Source organism: Amphiura filiformis, chromosome 3 (assembly GCF_039555335.1).
Source record: "Amphiura filiformis chromosome 3, Afil_fr2py, whole genome shotgun sequence".
In the NCBI taxonomy this organism is placed as follows: Eukaryota; Metazoa; Echinodermata; class Ophiuroidea; order Amphilepidida; family Amphiuridae; genus Amphiura; species Amphiura filiformis.
Genome location: NC_092630.1, coordinates 32,286,247 through 32,308,437, shown reverse-complemented (window position 1 = coordinate 32,308,437; position 22,191 = coordinate 32,286,247). Strand labels below are relative to the sequence as shown.

Below are 22,191 nucleotides of genomic sequence, written 5' to 3'. Positions count from 1 at the left end.
GTTACATACATCATTAGATTTATAAAGTTTACTTCGAGGACTGTTAAATATCAAAAACTTAAAAAATATACAATTTTAATAATTTATCAAGTCTTTGCAATTCTAAATATATATACTTTTGTATACCATTAGACCAACAATTTAGCAGTTATGATACTTATGATCGAGTCCCGAAAGTTTCCATAATTCCAGGGTTAAGACCAACCTTAATACTGGGTCGCATATTAACATTCTTATTAGGCCCTATACTCCACAATTCCACATCTTTTTATATCAATGACATCGGTACAATTTCATTGCACATGCAAGTTATAGTATCTGACATTAGGGACCGTTCACAAACACTTGTTGGGGGGGGGGCCTGATGCAAAAAGGGGGGGCTGAAAATTTTGACCCTCCTTGGGGGCCTGAAAAAAAAATGACCACAAATTTTCCTGGGAAAATTGAGTTTATATGCTTTTCTATGGGGTTGACCAATAATTTTCATGTCAAAAAGGGGGGCCCTGAAATTTTTGAGGTTTGTAAATGGGGGGCCGAACAAAATTTCCGATGAATTTTTTTTGCATTCAGGCCCCCCTTACAAGTGTTTGTGAACGGTCCCTTATATCCTCTGCCCTTAGAATGGTAGATTATATTGGGGAGGGGTCAAAATAGTTTTGTACCAATTACCTAAAGGTTTTAGGTCCACTAAGAGGATGAGTCAAAAAGGTTTCTGTTCACAAAGAGGGGGGTTAAAAAATTATAACATGAAAAAAAACCCATTCCAGCCCCCACCAAAGTATTTCTGAACACTCCTTTATCAAAATATAAACATAACTTGAACTTGAAGATAATAACCTAAATTTATGTGAAACGTTAATAGTTAACTGGAATATTCAGCAGCCTACTAAAATTAGATTGGTAAATTCCCCGATATAGCAACGTCACGACGACAGCCATGTCACGGTAAAATTGTGTACTACCGGGATGAAGACAAAGATGGTTTATGTAATGCTGGTTTGATACATGAAATGCCTACATACTGAATATTTATGTGGTAAGTTATTATTTTTATTTACCTAATACCTATCACCATTGAAAAGCTTTGGGAAGGTTTTTTTTAAAAATCAGATATATGTCTACACTGTTAACTGAGTAGCCCTGGTCTTTCTTTACGAATCATCGGGCGTCGACCAAAACGCATAGTGTTGTAAACAAAGGACCTAAATAGTAAATTTTGTTCCACTGTTTAATTATTCGACAGTGTATAAAAGTTTGTATAACATAATTGTATTTTGTTTAATACTAGACCCTATACTCTGCGTCCAATTTACATAATTTGGGGGCACGAAAGTAAAAACACACTTTTCTCGGTCATGGTATATAGTGGTACAGTAATTGATAATGCACAAGTCAAAGTCAAAGCATGGTCAAAGTTTACTAGGCATATACACGCGTGACGACATGTCGGGGAAATCCCATACCGTTGTACAGTATTTACATATTAGGCTTTGGCCCGAATCCAACTTAATCATAAATGCCAAATCATCATCAGAATATATCTGTATAATTATTTTAAATAAATAAATAAATAAATAAATAAATAAATAAATAAATAAATAAATAAATAAATAAATAAATAAATAAATAAATAAATAAATAAATAAATAAATAAATAAATAAATAAATAAATAAATAAATAAATAAATAAATAAATAAATAAATAAATAAATATATAAATAATATAAATAAATAAATAAATAAATAAATAAATAAATAAATAAATAAATAAATAAATAATACAAGTCATGCCGAGCATTTTACAGCCACTTATACCATGTTATACGTTAATGTTGCTGCTCATATCTTTTTATCATTATTTATTACATTATAGATTGAAACATGGTAACCATGGTAATCACTTAATACCGAGACCATGGTCGAACTCAAAATTGACCCAGTAGTTTTGTGATTCCCGGGTTATGAGCATGGCAAGTTCTAAGCGTGGTAGAACCGCAAGTGAATCGAGTACGGGGACAGACACTACCCTGAGTGGAGAGTCAAAACATGACTCTGGTTCAGTGGAAGGGCGGATGACTGCAGCATCTGAGAAGTCTAGTAAGTATAATGAATTAGTTTTAAAAGGCAACAACAACAATGTTCTCTGCCGCGATTTTTTCGCTGAAAATATTACTTAGATTTGTTCTCCAGTCAGGCGTCTATGTATCGCGTCACGCAAAAGAACAAATCTGTAATACGGAAAGGAAAACTTCGTAGTTTAGTCATTCTGAAAAATGTTCTGGACGCCACGTTCCCGGAACCACCGCTAGGTGGCAGCACACGACTAAAGCTTTGAAGGAACACCTGAATTGCTTTCATATGCTCAGACCTGGTAATGCTCAGAGATGCCCGAGATATCTATGATGTAGCCACAATATTTACATTGTAGCGCATGTAATGCCTTAGGATGGTTTCAAAAGGGTTGGAAACGCTGATAAATATACGAAACAGCATAGATCTGGGCCAAAAAGTGCATTTAATCAACAGCTCTACCAGACCCGTGACGTCTGCGCGACGTCACGGGTCTAGCCGGGTATAGCCCCCCTTCAGGGCCTGGCCAGACGCCACCAACGGCATCTATCTCTAGTTCCGAAAAACTCTGGATTTTTGTTTGTCGAGATGTAGAAGCAGCAGCTATGTTTTGTGATGTGATTGTGTGTACTATTTTGTGCTTCGTCTGTCATGATAATTTATGTTTCATAAACTTTGGATAGTGTCTGTTATCATGATTATGTTTTATTCTGCCTTTTCATTCCGGCAGCAATATAAATTGTATCCGCATTTGTCGAACTACGACATGAAATTGGAAGTGGAATCCCATGGTACATTGTGTTTTAGGCACCGAGAGAACTGGCGTGGTACTAGTACTTTACGTTTGGGGAAAAGATAAGAAAAACACAAATTTATCAGAGTTTACTATCCTCCACAAACTCGCAACATGTGAAAGGCTTTTAGTTTTACTATAATGTTACTGTTCTTTTAGGTAGTGACGCCAGAATTCCGAGCAATTTTGTTTTGGGAACAGTTGCCAAAGACATTCCAGCAGACCGCTGGAGACCTTTACTGCGTTCTCTTCGTCGAACAGATTCAACAGAAACTGATATTGAACAGATTGAAGAACGCTACCCAAGTAACCTACAAGAACAGAAGTACCAAGCATTACTCACATGGAAGAGAAAGAGTGGTCAGCGAGCTACATTGGCGGTTCTAGAGCCCGGGGGGGGGTACTCAAATTTGGTTTTGGTAGGGACGTGCCGCTGAGATTTTGGAAGTAGACCCATAAATATACCAATTTTACAAGAAATTTGGACCCATTGATATACCAAAAGTCAAAATTTTCGGCCGAATTTACCCAAAATTGTCTTAGTTTTTACAAATTTTCCCAAAATTTTGGGAAAATTTTGAAAATTTTGGCTAGATTAAGGAAAAATTGGGCCGTTTTCCGAAAAAATTGAGAAAATTTTGAGAAAAGGACCCATTCATATACCAAAATAGGCTTTGAAAAAGGGGCCATTGATATACCAGAAGGCTGAAAATGCTACCCATGTTTGCGGCACGTCCCCGTATGGTCATTTGTACTGAGTACCCCCCCGGGTTCTAGAGAGCTTTGAGGGCTAATTCCTGTGCCCGCACTGCCGACAAACTATCAACAAGTGTCACAGGTATGAAGTTTACTATAAGGTAAGGTAAAGGAGACGATCCTGTATAAACAGTGATCGGAGTGCCCATCTCTCTTTCATTGGCGATTGGGCCAGACTCCTCCATGTAATGTTGCTATAGGGGATCGCTACACCTCCTCTACAGCGAGTCTGTTACCTTCCCAGCATTTAAGAATGCCGGTACCCATTTAAACACCTGGGTGGAGAGGAGTAATCGAGATAAAGTGCCTTATTCAAGGGCACAACACGATGGCGTCGCCGGGGCTCGAACCCGCAACCTTCCGATTATGAGTCAGTACCCGTTTCGCTAGGCCACCGTGCTCCCAAGTTTACTATATAGGGAACAAACTAAAAGCCAACCCGAAAGATGAACTTTGATCGATATTTAAACTATTTTTTACAAACGTAACCGGACTTTTTGATCCCTCTCCTACCGAAAGGACTACTTTCGTTTATAGGGCGTCATCGAACTATTGGTTTATTCCCTAACCAAAGTATGGATTATGACCATAATTTTTGATTGAAAATAATACGTAATATAAAAATGAATATACCTCATGGTTGAATATCTCGTAATCGTCAAATGCAATATTGTCACATGACATATAAATACCATCGAAGGAGCACCACTCAGTCCTCTCCTCCTCAATCGATGCTTCTCAATGGAGTCATTAGATAAGTTAGCATGCATAAGTCGGTAGAAGATTCTATACGCTGGCGAAGTTACGTAATAATCGGATTAACTACCATAGCAATAGGTGAAAACAATTTTTGAATATACCGCGCTGCACTGATACGTTCACGCGGTACCTCTGCATTGAACCATTATCATGCTGATCACTTGCACCTGTAAGATTAGTATCTTTGAAAAGACCAGTATTGTATTCAATCTATGATTGCAGACATACACAGGTGATTAGTTCAACCTGCTTGTAGTGCAGCGCGATATGTTCAAAATTGTTTTGACATATTGCTATGGTAGCCTACCTCAGTCAGGCCCTATCGCGGCGGCGTCCTACTTTACCCACAACCCTGTTCGTTTTTACCCATAATCCTGACTTTGGGGTGTATGCATGGTCACTTGAACAGTTAGTTAGACTGCTGCTTCTGGCTCTAAGCCCCCGATTTGATATAGACGAATCCAACGAGCCAAGTCATGGTCAGGATTTGGTCGGACATATTTGGGTAGCCGCTAGCACCAACCTGGTGTTTTGAGCGTCCAATTGTGCAAACAAAAGCCGCCTAACACCTAGAGAAGATGCAAGGACGAGGAGGGTTAATATAATAATATATATAACAGAGATAATTCCGCAGGTAATCACATCGCATCTATTCATACATAGTCATTTTGTTCGCAAGTACATCAATGCATAGATACCGCGTGTAGTTAATCCGATTATTATGTATTAAGGTGTAAAACGGGTGATGGAATGCAGTTTAAAATTTCCGCCAAGGCCGAATCATTTCACATTTTGAGTGCATTGTACCCAACTAAAGGCTACTAGTCAGGTGTAGGAATGCGTGAATTTAGTTCGTCTATATCTTAATTTGTCTCGGGAATATTCGGCCATACATTGGAACTACTGACATTTATATGATTTATAATAGTATTTTATTTTTCTTCCCTTTTGTCTTTCAAAGATGATGTGGAACAGAGGAAAGACGGACTTAGTGACATGATAAATGATATCCTCAACCCTCACGGAATTGGAAAACCTCAGAAGATGACCTTTGACAACCTAGCGACGGAATTCAACAAACGCCATGGAAAATTTCGTGGCCAAGGTGTTGGTAATTTGAAGGAGTTTTTGAGAAGCTCTAATAAGTTTAAGGTTATTGAGAAAAAGATAAAGAAACAATGATAGAACAAATCATGCATGAGCGCAAAACCGATGTTGACCAAAATCAAGATAGGAATGTAAAGCCAAAGAGTTTAGTCCTCAAACTTGATGATCCCAGTGTTGTCAGAAGATCTCATCCTATCCCCATAACGAGCAAAGTAATTAGTCATCCTACCGATAGTACAGGTACACGGGTCCCATGTGACACTATCTTACCACCTTCGCTTGCAGCTGAAAGTGCAGATCAGCAATTAGCTTTCCTCGAGAATGTCAAGGCTGTCTTAGATTCACAAGAAGGTGCTTCCCACCAGAAAATTAAAACATCACCCTTGGTAATACCAAGAAAACCATTTTCCTACTCCTCTTCAACCCCTGACCGTTTCACACCTAAATCTGTTGACTCCCTAACGGCAGAATATGATTCTCGCTTCGATTTCAACCAGTCAGGTTACTCTACCGTGGAGTCTTCATACCGGGCTAGTCCCACGTCAGAAATAACACCCGCAGCATGGGCCGCTATGTCCTCCTTTGAAGCACCCATTTTAGAAGCTGAAGACACCGAAGAAAAGATTGCATACCTTCTGCAAAAAGCCCCTGATGATGTTTTATCTTTCCATGAATCTTCCTCGGTCTACTTGGATGATGAGAGTCACCTCGTATTTGTTAGAGATATTGTCAGCATGTGGAATATGCCATTCAGAGGTAATGCGCATATAGTACTTGGCGTATCTCCACCGCGAACAGGCCCGCCTTCGCAAGCAGATTTGAAAGGCATTCCTCCAAATCACAAAAGAGAGGACGACTTCTATCAGAGCTTGTTTTCCAAGATCCCAACTAACAACATGCCCGATTTTAAGTACAGTGAAAGTGAATGTGGAGGAAAGATTTACGGAGTATTTACTATTTCAAGCAGTCGTGGACGCGGAGAACCATGCATATTGATTCAAACTGCTGGTAGCAAACTCTCAAATACAACAGGCGACATATGGTGTCGAAAACTTTCAAAGAATACCCCGGCAACGACGGAACAACTTCGAAGCATCGTATTCAGGTGGTTTGAGGGCACACCCTGTGGTCCACCCGAAGAGGTTTTCAGCTCATTTAGTACAACAGATAAATTTGACGACCTCACATACAGTGAAAGTCAATCCCAGGAAACCAGCATGGAAACAGTTTTTCCTGTCGATAAATTCCTACAAGCTGCTGACAACTTTGACAAGAAGAGGTCATATTGCTTGGTTACTAACTGCAACACCAAAGCGGTATCAGGTAGACTTCTACACTCTATTGGATATCTACCGTGGCTAAAAGTGTTCGACTTCGATGTTGCTAGCTCTAAAACAGGTGTATTGGCAGCTGCTCATGACGGGCTGAAAAGAAGAAGGAATGTCTGTATCACAACGTGGATGGAAGAAGTACGACCTTTGAACCATTTTTCAACCGAGTGGTTTTTCCCGAGAGGTTATCAAAACAAAAGGGAAAGTGTTTGCGACGAGGATGACCGCCAATGGAACAGGAAAGCTGGAAAGAAAGTCGATTCTCATTGTCAAGTACTCGTGGAATATTGTATGGCCAGAACCCCGCTTACAGTTGTTGTCTTGTGGTACGCTCAAAAGGGTGACATAGCTTTCTTGGATAGATTCATGAGAAGGTTGGAGGATAGTCTAGGTTCTGAAATGCACGCAGTTCTTTGTTACGACAAAATTGTACCAGATGAAAAGGGAGTTGTTGAATCCTTACAGAAAATCCTCAGAATGGGAATGATAGACGGGCTCCCCTTAGGAGTTGTTTGTGGCACCTTTGAAAGACTCTTCTCTGAGGAGCCATTGCAAGCACTGATATGTCGCCAACGAAGTGAATATTGTCTTCCAACTTACGACAAGTCGAACAACCCACAAATATCAGTTGTGGATGCAGCTTGGTTGTCATCTGGGCTTGATGTTCTGTACCTGAATGACCCACATACATCGGGTAACATCAACGACTCATCATTAGGACAAGAGTTCTACCGTGGAGGTGTACTGTCGTGGTATGAAATTCGCGTTCACCGATTTGATGTGGAAAGAGATTCCGAGCAGACGTTTATCTCTTGCATCGACAGCCACATCAACAAAGCAAAATCGGCTCTCTTGGTACTGAATCACGCTCCTGGATCAGGCGGGTCTACACTTGCTAAGAGGGTACTTTGGGAAGTGCACCGAAAAGGTAAATCACCATGTGCTAGCGTTATATCGCTCGAGAATATCAAAGAAACGGTGAAACAAGTGGATTTTCTTGCTGAAAACACATCTTCCAGTGGTACTCTTAATTGACGGGGCAGAGACCACAGTCGTACGTAGAATCATGCGGATGTTGGATAGAAAGACAGTGATAGTGATACATGTGGAAAGGCAGGTATCGAAGATGAATGACAAGAAGAAAGAGCCAGACAAATTCAAACTACATGGCAGAGTGAGCAAAGATGAAGCACCGGCGATAGCGGTTGCATTTCAAACGGGTTGCGAGTCATCAGACCAGCATCATAAGTTAGCTATGCTCGCCAAACATGTACAAGATGGGCACACACACTGCCTGTACGAATTTGGCATTGCTGCTCATGCTTACCAGTATCGTGGCGTTCAGGCATACGTGTCCGGTTATTTAGAACTGCAACCCGAAGCACAACTAAATAATTGGCAACGCACCGTGGCATATTTTGGCACTCATTACGTACTATGGATATGTGTCCATGCCGGCCCACTTCTTCACGGCCATAGGTCTTCTTGGAAAATCTGACAAAGGTACAATATCGGTCGACATGCTCAAACACAATGCATGGCAATTTATCATCGAGGACGAGGATAACGGTATCGCCAAGTGGCGAATCACTCATCATATAGTCGCCAATGAAATACTAGAGCAAGTTCTGAATCCGACCTGCGAAGGAAGGCTCCACAATGAGTACTTCAGCGCCACGGCTAAGAAACGATTGGCAAGACTAGTAAGTGAATTCCTGAAACATGCTTCAAAAGTGAAGTTACCTGGTAGAGAGGTTGCACCGCCTGAAATCATGAAAGTTCTAACTGCAACTCTAGTCTACAGAGATAGCAGGGAAATTGATCAAGGAGATCATCCAACTAGAAAACCAAATCTTGCACGCCTGATTCGAGATATTCCTTCTAAATATCCATACACAGAACGACTAGAGATTCTAAAGGAGTTTGCTGAATGCTTTCCTGAGGATCCCAGTGCATGGGCGCATCTTGGTAGATTTTACGGCAACTTCAGGCCTGGCGATGAAGGAGAAGCACGAAACTGTTTGGAAAAAGCTATCATGCTTCGAAATCAAGAAATACGAGAGGAGACTGAGCGTTATTTTGGAGCAAACGACGTACCATCGAAAGGCAGAAAAAGAAGATCTGACGTAACAATGATGAAGATATACCACATGTATGGTATTTTACAGAGTCGAGAGATCACCAGACAAACGGGACAACATGCTGGGCGAGATCGCAACAGCGGGTCCAATTTCAAGTTTGATCCCGAAAGCATGAACCAACCTAACTCCAAATTCCACGACAAAGTCGAGGATATCGTAAAGCTTTGTAGATCTGCTGTTGACCACTTCGTCCAGTGTCGAGATTTTGTTCCTGCTGGTCTTGAAGAGACTTATGGTTACGTAGGAGAAATTAACGTCAGGTTAATGGCTGCTGAATTCGTCAACGAAAACTACGCGCCAAATGGCTACACCGGGTACTTGTCTTGTGATGCGGCTGATAAAAGGTCACAAGAATTTCTTAGTGAGTGCTTCTCTGAGAGTAACAGATTGATCTTGGAATGTCACGAGGTTGTGCCACAAGATGAATTGACTGAAGACTTCTTCTCAGCTGTCAACTGGTTCAACATGCTTTTTAGCGGTGCTGAAAAGGCTCTAGAAAATTGGCATGGTTGGGAAACAATCACAAGTCGTAGATGTCGAATTGCGGCATACAAAATGAAGCATTCGAAGAAGAGGTCTCCTAAACGCGTTCATATCCTGGATCTTGTCCATTCAGAAGCAGACGTCAAGGTTATTATAGATCTTCACGAACAGAATATCAGAGAGGCCTATGAAAGGGAATGACCATCAATGTTGACGCTGACATGCTAGAGTGGCTACAAGCCATAAGACATGAATACTTTCAAGGAGTGTACAAGCTGGATGAAGTTCTTCGCTTTGTGCACATGTGGGCAGACACCAGGAGAACGCCGCTTTCTGTGTACTATCTCTTCGTACTCAATGCGGTGATGGGTCTTGGGAGTACTGCTCATGGTATTACAGGATCTATTCGAAATTTCAGCGAGGCAGTACGGCTACTGGAAGAACTGAAAAAAGTTAGCCGCTTATCTAGTAAGCCACGGATGAAAAGAGACTGGCTCGCGATATACGATCAATCCAAAGGATTCGTTGGAATCAAGCGTTTAATCAGATCTTCCAAGCTGATGCAGAGTGATAACAATTCGAAGAAGCCTCCGTGGGAACAAGAAGAGAAACAAGCGGTACTGGAAGCGCGAAGAGGTACAATATCGTCTTCAAGGAAACCTCTGGTTGGATACATAGATGTTGATGATGACTTTGAGTCTTCCAACGCAGAACCTCTTAAGGCGTTCTTCATTCCCAAGTTTACCAAATTTCAAGGAGACCGTTACCGCGGCCAACGAGTTGAATTCCACGTAGCTTTTACAATGGCACACGGATTAGAGGCTTATAATGTGTCCGAGTTACAAAAGGTCACCTGTGGACAGTGTAAACGAGACCTGGAAATGTCGAGACTGGGCAAAAGGTTTCAGCATTGCAGATGTGGTTTTCCAATCAGACGCGACAATGATGGAGCATTCTAATTTTTACAAGTCACGAGATTGATGCATTCGTATAATGTTTTGGTTTAGGACATCATTTCATCACAAGAGATAGGCTATTACACAGGCGTTTCGCGCATCCAGATGCCCACTGGATGCCCACTGGTGGTCCACTGGATGTGACATCCGGTGTCACTCCGGTTTAGGCACTTCCTGTTTACAACCGGATGCTGGTGGCATGTGTGCAATCATTAGGCAAACTGATGTCTGCATCTGCATTCCAACTAGGCTACGTGTGTGCATCTTTCAGCATACCTGTGGTCAACATCAGGTAGACCACCAGATGTCGCCACATCTTCATGTCCACCTGGTGCAGCTCCGGGGTGCAGCTGCATCCAGTTGCCCACCAGATGTTGCCGCAACCGGTGGGCAACTAGTGGTGCACCTAGTTGCCCACCGGATGTCGTGACATCTGGTGGGCAACTGGATGCGCGAAACGGCTGTGATATGTTTACCGGGATGTTTACACTTTATCAGGGTTTCTTTATCACAAGGATCACGATTTCGTTTGCATGAATTTGTGAGGTCTTTTTTAGTTTGTGAATACATTTGTGGGGAGTACTGATTTGGCGATAGTGGTAAACATGATAAATGCTCCGGCTTCAAATCCCATGCCACGCACGTAGGGGGCCTACTGTGTGTGTGTGGGGGGGGGGTGGTCAGGTGTTGTGATCTCAGGCAAGCCACTGACTTCTCCATTTTCCTAATGTGCCAATGTACAGAATGTCCAAAAGCTTCCAGACTGCCTGAGGTAAACATTGGTGGGATGACTATCCCTTTTTAGTACCTTCTCCATTCATCATGTTCATAATGCCTATTAAACATACATCTTCCCTCAAGTTCCCTGTACAATCTCAGTGGCTCAGTGCCATTTAATTTCATCAGCAAGCTTTATTATACACGAGACAAGAATACACATACAATGGCACAATAGTTTAAAAACATTAAAAATAAACACTAGCAGTTTATAACCTAGACACAAGGATACCCGACCAGCGAGTCCTTGGCAAGGGAAATAATGAGTACATGGAGCGCAAAGACATCAGGATTCAGAGGATGGAGCACGGAAGACTTGAAAGCAGAAAAGATGGATCAAACGCATTCAACCCCTCCGTGCCACAACCACAAACGCACCCGATGTCCATGGGCTCCAGGCACTCGGTTAAAATACAATGTGAAGCTGTGGAAAAGCATCTAAAAGGCAAAAATATATATGATTACAATTTAAAATATCTGGTTCCTGCCAGGTGGGAAGATTTGAAGATTGTCTATTCTGGGGTTTTAACTTTGTTTATATGTTTTGTGTAACTCCCCCATTGGATGTTGTGTCATATTTTCCCTGTTTTTAATTTTATCTATTCTGTGTCAAATATATCAGCATGATCAATGAATTCAACATTATTGAACAGCAAGCAATGTGGATTCAGATCACATCACTCCACTTTCGTGGCATTTTCAACTTATTAGATTAAAACGAATAGCAACTTCGGGACGCACTAGATAAGGTTGGTCTGAACCCTGGAATTATGGAAACTTTTGGGCCTCATAACTGCTAAATTGTTGGTCTAAGGTATATAAAAGTATACATATTCAGAATGACGAAGACTTGATAAGTTCATCTGTGAGATAAAATTTGGGCCAAAATGCTCATTTTTGGTAAAAAAAAAAAAAAAACTGTTTTTGGCCCACTTCTTTTTTCGTACATCCTACCAAAAAAATTCTTGGGCCAAAATTTTTTTTTTTTTATTAATTTTTAAAAACTAGATAAAAATATCTAGTAGCCGTTTTCTTATTTTTTTAAATTTTGACCAACTTCACCAAAAATATTTGAAATTTGGGCGAAAATCGGGCTTTTTTATGATTTTTTTGAAAATTCAGCGTATACAATAATGCATGACAATTAAAACGAAAACTGGGCCTCAACTTTCAACCCCCACCCCGAAGTCAAATGGTGCGTCCCTTAGTCGTGTTAGTTGGCAGAAACACTGAAACCACAATTGAAATCTTCCCAGGTTTATTCAAAGCGTTTGACACAATTGATCACCATAATTATTATTTTGCATATGGAATACTAGACGGTCATGACAGTTGCATGCCAATCAAATGTGAAGCATATGTCATGCGGAATTCCAAATATGCATTTTAGATTTATGTTTACCATTGACGTTTGAAACATATTCACAAAATAATAATAATTTTTTTGCGTCGTTGGACAGAAGTTTCAAATGAACAAATCCTATATCAAAATGTTTAGAAGAGTCTGAATCTTGTCATGTTGTCAAATTTGTAACCCGCGCGTTCTATTCCGTTTCCATGGCAACGGTCACACAATTTAAGGATTTTTGTAATTATTACCCAAAAATGTCACATTTTAACTATCTATTTCTTATTATGTTATTTCTAATTAAATGGAGTAGAAACATCATTTTTGGTATGCAGAATACATGGCACATGGCTATTTAATATCTGTGTTGTTATTTTTGGTTGTTGTTGTTTTGGTTTTTTGGTTATTTTGTGCAGTTTGATTAAAATTTACAGGGGACATTGTTTGAAAAATGAATCATGCGTCACGGGCAATGTTTGGAATAAAAAAAAAAGGTCAATCACAACATTTTCTGTGACCCAAGGTTTTTGACATATGACCTCTTGAAATGGATAAGTTAGCATAAAACACGTTTTAAGTGATTTTAGCCAAACATTGACCAATTTTCACAATTTTTAGCAATTTCTTTCATTACAAAAGTTTGAATTACACTTTATATTATGAATGTCCAAGGCTTCTTTTATTTCTAGCTATTAGGAGAATTAAAAGAAAAAACAGTTTCCATGGAAACGGCATTACTCACATTTTTTGTCAATTTTTCTGGGAAATTTGCTCAATTTTTCTGGGAAATTTGCTCAATTTTTCTGGGAAATTTGCTCAATTTTTCTGGGAAATTTGCTCAATTTTACTGGGGAAATTTGCTTAAAAATTAGTAAAATGGTTGTTGCAATGGAAATTGCCTTCTGTTTGAATTCTCTTATACATATGCATGTAGCTACAAGTGTCCATACGGACAAAATCCCAGCCAAAATGTGACATATGACCCTTATTATGCATGCCGCGTTTGGTCTTATCACTTGCAGTTTAGTTCTATATATTAGCACATCCATTTTACAAAAGTCTGATTATTATGATATTTTGTTTTTGCGAATCACTACACTGCAAAAACAGTGTTTAGCGATTAAACACTTTTCTAAACACAATTTTGCCATCACTTTGTAAACACGTTTAGAAGCTAAACACCATGTGTCAAATTTCTGAACATTGGTCAGTGATGGTGTTTAATAACTAAACATCTGACATCCATATTCTAAACATAACGTGTCTAAACACATTCTTGCCATCACTTTCTAAACACTGTTTTTGCAGTGTAATAGTGCCTTTACAGGTGATTGATTTCAATTGAAGTCTTAGGCCTGTGATATTTTCTTGTAGAAATGAATGTTAGTATCAATGGTGTACTTTCTGATTTTTAATGTGTATATAAGAAATTGTATGTTTGTATCATATTGATCATATTGTTGTAAATGTACACTCTAAGAAATAAATGTTCAATCTTGAACATTTTTGTCCTCTATACAGAACCCTTCTACTAATGGTTCTATAAAGAATTGAAAGTTAGGAATTAAAAGTTATGTATACACACAAAAACAATAATATTGAACTTACATAATGAAATTATCTGAAAACTTGTTGCCTCCATGCATATCCAGTTGAGTTATCTCAACAAGCAGTATATTAAGTAAGTGTTACTGCACAAAAAGGTATTTTAAGTTCATACGACAAAACTAAAGAAGATGTTATAAAAACCATTTAAGGGTGTGTTATTGTTGACATTTTTTGTTCAGATTACGGTTACACGAGGCTATGGTTAAGTTACTTAAATTAAAGTAAGGCACAACAAATAGATAATTGGACAAAATGAGTAGTGCTGACAAAGCTCATACATGACACGTAGTAGTGATATGATAGTACGCTGAACCTGTTACGCTGAAAGTTATTTTTGAGTGTATGCTCTGAAGAACCAGTTTTGATTCTTTGAAGAAATATTTTCAGCCTTACAGATCTTTACAGAGTAGGTTTTGGACCAAGAGGTTAAAATATTCTGAGAGGGTTTTACATCCAGCTAATCAGAACTGCATGGCTAGCTCCAAAGAACCGCAAAGGGTTCTATAGAACCTGAAAATAATGGTTCAAGGTTTTTGGAGTGGGGTTATTCTTTGGAGCTCAAAGAACCTTATTAGAACTATTTTGAATGAGGGTTTCATATTAAGAAGAAAAAAATAGCAGGTTCTGAGACGAATAATGTATCTATGAATTTGAGATTATAATCTGATCTACTGGACTTAAGTTCTATGGTTGCCAATAGTTCACATCCTATCTCGGATGCATCATCAGGCCAACTGATGGAAAAGAATGTAAATTAACTTCAGTGGTGTTCACTTCAGGGCAGGCCGTCAGGTCTTTTGAACATCTCCAGTATGTTATTTATTTATTTTATTTTTTCAGTTTGATGTTACAGATTGTAACAGTAAAATAAAGTTTGAAATGACTTGTTCGATGTGTGTTGTTTGTCAGTTCTGTTTGTTTGTATTTCTTTTGACCATAATATAGGGCCCCCTAGGCTTTCACTCCATGTTTAGAAATATCTGTATTCATTTACAATGATCGTTTATACATGTCACAAAGTCTTGTTTATGTTATCTGAAAAAAGAAAAAAAAAGGTCCAGCTAATAAACAAATAAGCAAATGCAGTAAGGGTAAAGGTTAGTGCATGGTCCGATTGTAACAAGTGGGGTTTTCCCAGCTGGGGTTTTGAGCTGGGGGGCACTCAAGTGACTGTTGATTCGGGAAAGTAGGATCACATCGCCTATGAGGTTATAAGGTATAGGAGGGTGGCAAGATATATTTGATTCGGCCAGCCAAAAACGGGGGGGGGGGCAATTTTTGACAAGCCGGGGGGCGATTTTGGCACACATTCATGTTGCACATTTTAAATTAAACGCTTTAGAAAGGCCCAGGAAAACAGTACGGAAATACTATGATATGCAAAATTTTCCTAGGGGGTCATTTGGAATAAAATTTTGAAATAGGTGATCGTCGAAAAATTCCGAAAAACTGAGCAAAAAGTGAAATAAGATAATTTGAAAGTTTCGGATTCGATTATTTTATGGCATTTTGATTTTGATGACAAAATTCTAGAAAAATGGGCCATTTGGGTAGCCGGATAAAGGGGGGGTCATCACATCGGGTATATTCGATTTCAAAAACGGCAATCTTCTGATGACAGGCAGTCAGGCACATAATCCCGGGACATAATCCCGTCTCTTTTAAAGTTGAGTGCCTCCCCCCCCCTCTCAAAACTTCAAAACTTGTGGCCAATTAGCTGGCGCTATTGATAGTTACTTCCGGGTAGACAGGCTGTCTGTAAGGAAAGGTAAATTTTGTCAATTATTTCGTGACGTTGCGTTGATATTAAGTAGTTTGTTCTTATTACTTTCACTGATGTCTCGATTGAATACATTCTCCTGAGCAGCAAACAAGATTTGTGCTTGTCTCTGCACGGTCTTCACACAAGGCAAGTCTCATGCGAATTGACGTCCCTGTTAAGCTTAACTAAACTTTATTTTTTAAGCTTACCGTTTTTTAAGTCTCACATTACTATCTCATCTTCTCAGGTTATACACTACATGTAGTCTACAGTACGGTACAGTAGTTTTATTATTATTATTATTTCTCCTGTGGTTGTCATGAGAGTTGATTTCGTCATACGAAAGGCCAAATTTTCATATGATGGTTGTCTTTTCATCCCAGCTTGTCACATTCCAGTAAGTGTCAGTATTTCACATCAAAATTTCCGAATTCTTATCTCTGCATGGCCAGAAGCTTAACTGAAAATTAGCCTTACTTTGCTGGGTATTTCCACCTTACCTTCCCTAAATTGAATGTTGGGATAAATCGCTAAAATGAAATATGGTCATTTTCTTTGTAGGAAATACTAGTAACATGCAAACTATGATCAAATTATGAAATACTTTTGCCCAAGCAACCAACGCCATTTATGGCCCATGGGGGCGGCCATTTTTTTTCACAAACTTTCATTTCTGTCTCATAATATTTTATTAAAATTACTTCTAAACATTTTAAAATATCTTTTTAAATCATAGAAACAAATGAAATAATATTTTGGAGCATTGTTTAGATTGTTATAACATGAGAAAACAAAGTTCAAAACAAAAATAAAATGTTCTTATTGAACGAGGACAGGTATTATTGGTCATTATTTTCTATGCACCAAATGGATAAACAGAAATAGATTTAATTCAATTTCCCGATTTTCTAGCGAGTTTTATGGGGATGTTCAATGCTTTATAATCCTTATAATGATATATGAGGCTATTTTGATGATGTTTCAAGGTAAATAAATGATCTACTGATGAAAATTATATCACATTTAAAAATAACTTTGTCAAGGTGAATTCTGTGATGGAAGTTGCTAGAGAGTTGGGTTGTCAAATTTGGAACCAGTGTGCAAATTGTCTGTGATAAAATTCATGAGTATTTAATTTTGCTAATCAAAAGCCCTCATGAAATTCATGAAATTAAATACCTCATGAAATTAAGTGGTTTTACAGTATATTATTTTTGTCCTTTAATTCTTTGATTGTTCTTCTAAAAATTTTCATTGAGTACATGTATGTATCGTGCAATAATTCAAGTTTCTTTTTATGTATTTTATTTGCCTATCTTTATTTTGGCTGCTATCAATCTTTAATAATTTGGCATAAAATTTGTATTATAACGCAAATGTCAAAAATATCAAAATTATTTGATATCAGTACATTCCTTGTAACGTATTCAGAATGCAATTTGGTGTGTCTGATGTGCTCTCAAGTCAGGTCTTGCCGTTTGAGGTGAGCGACGCTAAACTCGCCGCCACCGCTCACCCAAACTCGATTTCTAGCGAGCGTTTTTTCACTTGCCATGGACACTAAATATCACTCGCTACGAATCTCCCAAAAATCAGCCATCGAATCAGCCAATTCAGCATTTAATCGATTATGTGCCCCTCCAAGCGGAGAAAGTCAAAGAAATTAGCGCGCTTCACGCGCATTTCAGCATAAATACATCGATACCGTAAGACCGAAGCTCTACTTGATTATAGTTTTCCCAAATGAGTGGTGAAAATTCTACCACTCGCCTAGCATCATGCTAGCGAGTGATTAACCACTCGCCTTTAAAATCTAGACGGCAAGGCCTGCAAGTCACAAAAATACTGTGCAAAGGTGGGTGATTGAGCCCTTAACCCCCTTAGAACTAGTGTCCTCAATTGTTAATGGACTATTGCATATATGTATGCTTGAACATTAGGAATTTTAAAAATAATTTAGCATAATCAGATAAGGGCAAGTCTTGAATGGGCACCAAAAATTATTTCAGGGGAAAAAATAGTAAAAAGGGGTCCAAACACACACTAAAAAATTAGCACATTTTGCACAACTGATTTTGTAAAAAAAAAACCCTATTATTTAATTTATTCAATGATTTATGTTTGTTATTTTTAGTTCTCAGATGTGCAGAGTATAGAGTGAGTAAGTAGATTGCGTGTCATTTGATGGTGGTTGCTGATGAACAGTGAGAAGTTGAACATGGAAACAGTAGATGATTCTTCTATTGGATCCACATTTTCTGAAGCAGCTAGAAAGAGAAGGAATGCACCCTATGGATCAGATGATGATAGTTATTTAGAGGATTCTATCAACAGTAGAAGTGGTGATGGTAAGTTGTGTTTATAATAATATTGCATTTCTTGTATAACTCCATCATTTGAGCAATCTCATTGTTATTTGGTCAATACTGTAACCTTTGAAAGCAGAAGCAGACTCCATTCCTTGTCTGACAAGACCAGGTTCACCATTGTATATGATTGCACAAAACAGCTGGTGATTGTTCTTTTGTCATGGCCAGTACCAGCTCTGGTATGAACTTTCGGTTTATGTCACAGAGATCGAGCTTCAAACATCTGCTGAAAACTTACTTGTTCACCGAGTTATTTGTTTCTTTGCATTGTCTATTTGAGTGTCTGTGTGTTATTTGCTGAACACTGAGAAGATTTCTCATAAATAATAGTAATAATAAGTATTGTACACTGACTTTTCATGATACACATAGGTCAAAAACTCTATCACTTCTAGGAAGGAGTATTTTAAATTAATGTTGTACATTTTAGTAACTTTTCAACGTAAATGGGAAAAGCAGCTTGAGTCATACATGATCTGGTCCATGGTTGCCTAAGGAGGCATTTTTGAAAATTGAGTTACTGTAATTATTACATGACATATAATAGGCTATCATTTACTGAAAATACGAAAGGTCTAGCTTACTTGCTACTAAAGTTATGACACCTCCATGAACCAGATCGTGACACATATAGTGAAAAAAAAAAGAATCAGACCTTGGCCATTGAACCAGCACACATGAAGCTATTCCACCGCACCTCTCTCAACTTCAGTGGCATGTGTAGCTGATGAATAATATTCCCAGTGGTCCACATGCTTTAGCTCCAATAATGTCTTGTCTATCTTGCATACCTTGTTAGGGTGAAGCATTTAGACCACTGTCTTCTTAACTTAAAAGTCTGATATTTTTGTCCCAATTTTTGTCCCAATCTTGTAAAATTGATTTCACAAACTGATATGCGTGGGGATATATGGATGAAGTTTCTTTAAGGCTATTCTGTGAGTTTGGTATGCATGTAGACTTTAATTGATTGTTTTGTTTCCTTATTATACTCTACAGATGATAAAAAGAAAGAAAAGACTTGCAATCTAGTTGCTTTTTGGTAAGTACATTACACTGGATCAGACTTTTGTAGAACTTTCATATTTACATCATTTTATCAATTAAATCTTGCGTAGATATCAGCAGCCTATTTGAAGTAGACATTATTTTGCCAAGGTTTCAAAGATATTAAAGGCATAATGTACGATCTTATAATATGAAATTGGTTAATTTTTTTTCAAACCTGATTTTTTTGCATACTTGTCATGCTTACACATGTCCCAACTTGCACCTAAATGGAATCGGCCAAATTTGTTGTCTTTGAAGGTCAACAGAGCAAAGTTCGACATATTATCATAATTCAAAAATTATGATAATATGTCCTCCCATAGAACTGCATGTTAAATGGCCAAAATAACCAGTGGGGTTTCTTTCACTTTACAAATTACCATGTTATTTCAACTTAAAATGGACAGCAACCCTTCCCGGTATTTATTACTAATATTATTTCAACATTTGGAATAAAGAATAACAAAATTAAAATTTGACGGAAATCATACATTTAGGCTTTAACTTAATAAATGTGTACCGGTATGTGTCTTTTTATAAGCTTTTTGATGTTGATTACAGGTTACTTGGATTGTGTAACAACTATGCCTATGTAGTCATGCTGAGTGCTGCTTATGATATCCTAGAGACAAAAGATGATAGTGATGGCAAAAATAAGACTTCACATGTAAGTATGGGGGTAGGGAATCATATAGATGAGTTGACCTCAATGTTTATCAACAAAGGCAAGGGACTGGTATATCGATATGCTGGAGTGAACCCCATGCAACCACTACACTGTTCCCCAGGCACTGTTCAATAGCCTTATTGTGATGTGGTGGGAGTTTTAAAAACACGAGCCCTGAACAAATTATGATGTGCGCACATACTGCCAGGCAAAAAACAATGGAAATTGTGATAATGCGTGTGCATACTGTCTTGTCTCAAGTTGAGAGTCACACCATGTTGGATTTTGCATTTAAATCAGTGCATTTATGTGGTTGCATCAACAGCATATAGACAAATCGCCCTTCTATGCGTGTGTATATGCCCCACTTGATTAGGTTAGTGTGTGTGCTTCGAATCTGCCAATGTGAAATCCAACATGGCATTACTTTCAACCTGAGACAAAACAGAATGTAGTAGCTATGGATTGCAGGTGGCCCTGGGCAAGTGATGGTATAGGTACTCAGTTGTAGGTTATACTGTTGATAGGACCCAGACTTCTGCTGAGTTGATGTTCAACAGTTTTGTAGACATCTGTCTGTGGGTGGTGAGATGGAAAATACCATCTGGGTGATGTTGTCAGCAAATCATTGAAAAATGTTGTGTGGACTGATGAGGGCGCACTACAATTCTGAAGTCAATACCCATTACCCACTGTAGTATGTGTTCTTCATCAATGATCTAGTGAATATAAATGGTAGCTAAATTTGGAAAACCATTGGCAAGATAAAAAAACAAACATATTTTTTCACCAGGTTCACCATCACAAATCCTAGTACATAGTAGTAGACACTAAATTGAGACAGCTCAGAAATGTTGCTAACCACTATTGGGAGTTATTGTACAGTACACCTTTATTTGACAGTTTCTGTTCATTCACTCTTTTGTGCAGGACATCATTCCTATCAATCCACCGCTATATAACCTGACCAATTCAACTAGCATTGATCCATATGAGTGTACGGTTATATCTACTGGGGTAAGTAGCAACACTGTGTCATTCTGATATGTGAAATGATCAAGGTGAATGAGTCACATATTGGCCATTTTCAATTAGCAGTTTTTTACATCATTTTCTTGCAGTTTACAAATACTTCATTTTGATGCAAACCTATCAGAATCAGACATCTCGTTACTGAGTTAATTTATCAATGGCTGAAAACAATATAAAACAAAAGAATTTGAACACTGTTTTTGCCAATATCTCAAAAACAATATTAGCGACATCCAACTCATTCCCCTTGATCATGTCACATATTCTTAAACACTTGAGAATGTTCTTGCAATCTTTGGTTCTTACCTGTTTGTTATGACATGATATCATACACTTTTGCGCTTGTGTGTCAACGCTATGACTAGTACGCGCTATTGGAACCAATCGGAGGTGCATAGAAACAACGGGACTGATCGATTCTATGCCCTAGGTGATTCCTTGTAAAATGTAGTATTTAATTTGATTAGAATTTGGTATACTTATGATGAATATATTTATTTGAATTGGAAGATTTTAAGAATGAGAATAAAGGTATTGCTTTTAGCCGCTGTCGTGCATCTATCGTCTCATGCTGAAAAACGGCTTGTGCCCCCCCAATCATGGTCGGTGCCCTACCCCCAATGCGATGACCTATGTTACGCCACTGTTGCCTGAGACACTTTATTTGGGTGTAAAGGTTACTGCATTACCCTTTATTTCTTATATAGACTAATCCAAAAGCCCAGTGATGGTCAGAATTCATTCGGCCATTACTGGGTCCCCGCCGCACCAAACTGGTGTTGTGAATGCCCAATTGGGTGGATTTAAGCCGCTTAAAAATCAATTTTATGTTGTATTGTGTTGTAAACATTCATCATTCTATATTGTCTACGTGTAACACGGGTGATGGAATGCAGTTTATGGTATAAAACATCAGACTGACGGGTACACCCCGTTAGTCCAAAACCCTGTCAGTCTGAACCACCGCTAGTCCGAATTTTAAGCTTACCTAACGCTAACCTTAACCCTAAACCTAACCCTGACCCTCAACCTAAACCAAACCCTAAAGCTAACCCTAACCCTAAAAATTCGGACTGACAGGGAGACCCCAGACTGACCCATTGTTTGATATTAAAGGTAAATGTTACTAAAGAACAGTGGGTGAAGTAACTGGTTTTATTTTAAGAAATTCAAGTGTTCTGG

At 38.5% G+C, this 22,191-nt stretch overlaps 2 protein-coding genes and 1 long non-coding RNA gene across 3 annotated transcripts in view; all 3 read left to right on the top strand.

Moving 5' to 3' along the window:
- The first annotated feature begins 966 nt into the window (after nucleotides 1-966).
- LOC140148389 (uncharacterized) lies at nucleotides 967-3,246 on the top strand. Its single transcript, XR_011858482.1, has 3 exons — nucleotides 967-1,036; nucleotides 1,874-2,097; nucleotides 3,023-3,246. It is a non-coding gene; the product is annotated as an uncharacterized lncRNA (long non-coding RNA).
- A 392-nt stretch (nucleotides 3,247-3,638) lies between these two features.
- On the top strand, nucleotides 3,639-7,851 carry LOC140148388 (uncharacterized). The gene is made up of 2 exons (XM_072170316.1): nucleotides 3,639-3,701; nucleotides 5,340-7,851. Exon 2 carries the CDS (start codon nucleotides 5,557-5,559, stop codon nucleotides 7,849-7,851), a length of 2,295 nt encoding a protein of 764 aa, XP_072026417.1. The 5' UTR covers nucleotides 3,639-3,701; nucleotides 5,340-5,556.
- An 8,027-nt stretch (nucleotides 7,852-15,878) lies between these two features.
- LOC140148387 (battenin-like) overlaps nucleotides 15,879-22,191 on the top strand; it is a 34,612-nt gene continuing 28,299 nt past the window's right edge. The window contains exons 1-5 of the mRNA XM_072170315.1: nucleotides 15,879-16,038; nucleotides 18,026-18,239; nucleotides 19,260-19,302; nucleotides 19,872-19,977; nucleotides 20,908-20,994. Coding sequence (XP_072026416.1) covers nucleotides 18,089-18,239; nucleotides 19,260-19,302; nucleotides 19,872-19,977; nucleotides 20,908-20,994 — 387 coding nt within the window. The 5' untranslated portion in view covers nucleotides 15,879-16,038; nucleotides 18,026-18,088. The remainder of the gene's footprint in view (nucleotides 16,039-18,025; nucleotides 18,240-19,259; nucleotides 19,303-19,871; nucleotides 19,978-20,907; nucleotides 20,995-22,191) is intronic.

Bases quoted from the DNA above. Each gene is read 5' to 3' on its own strand.
- LOC140148388 (XM_072170316.1), top strand. From the start codon at position 5,557: ATGATAGAACAAATCATGCATGAGCGCAAAACCGATGTTGACCAAAAT.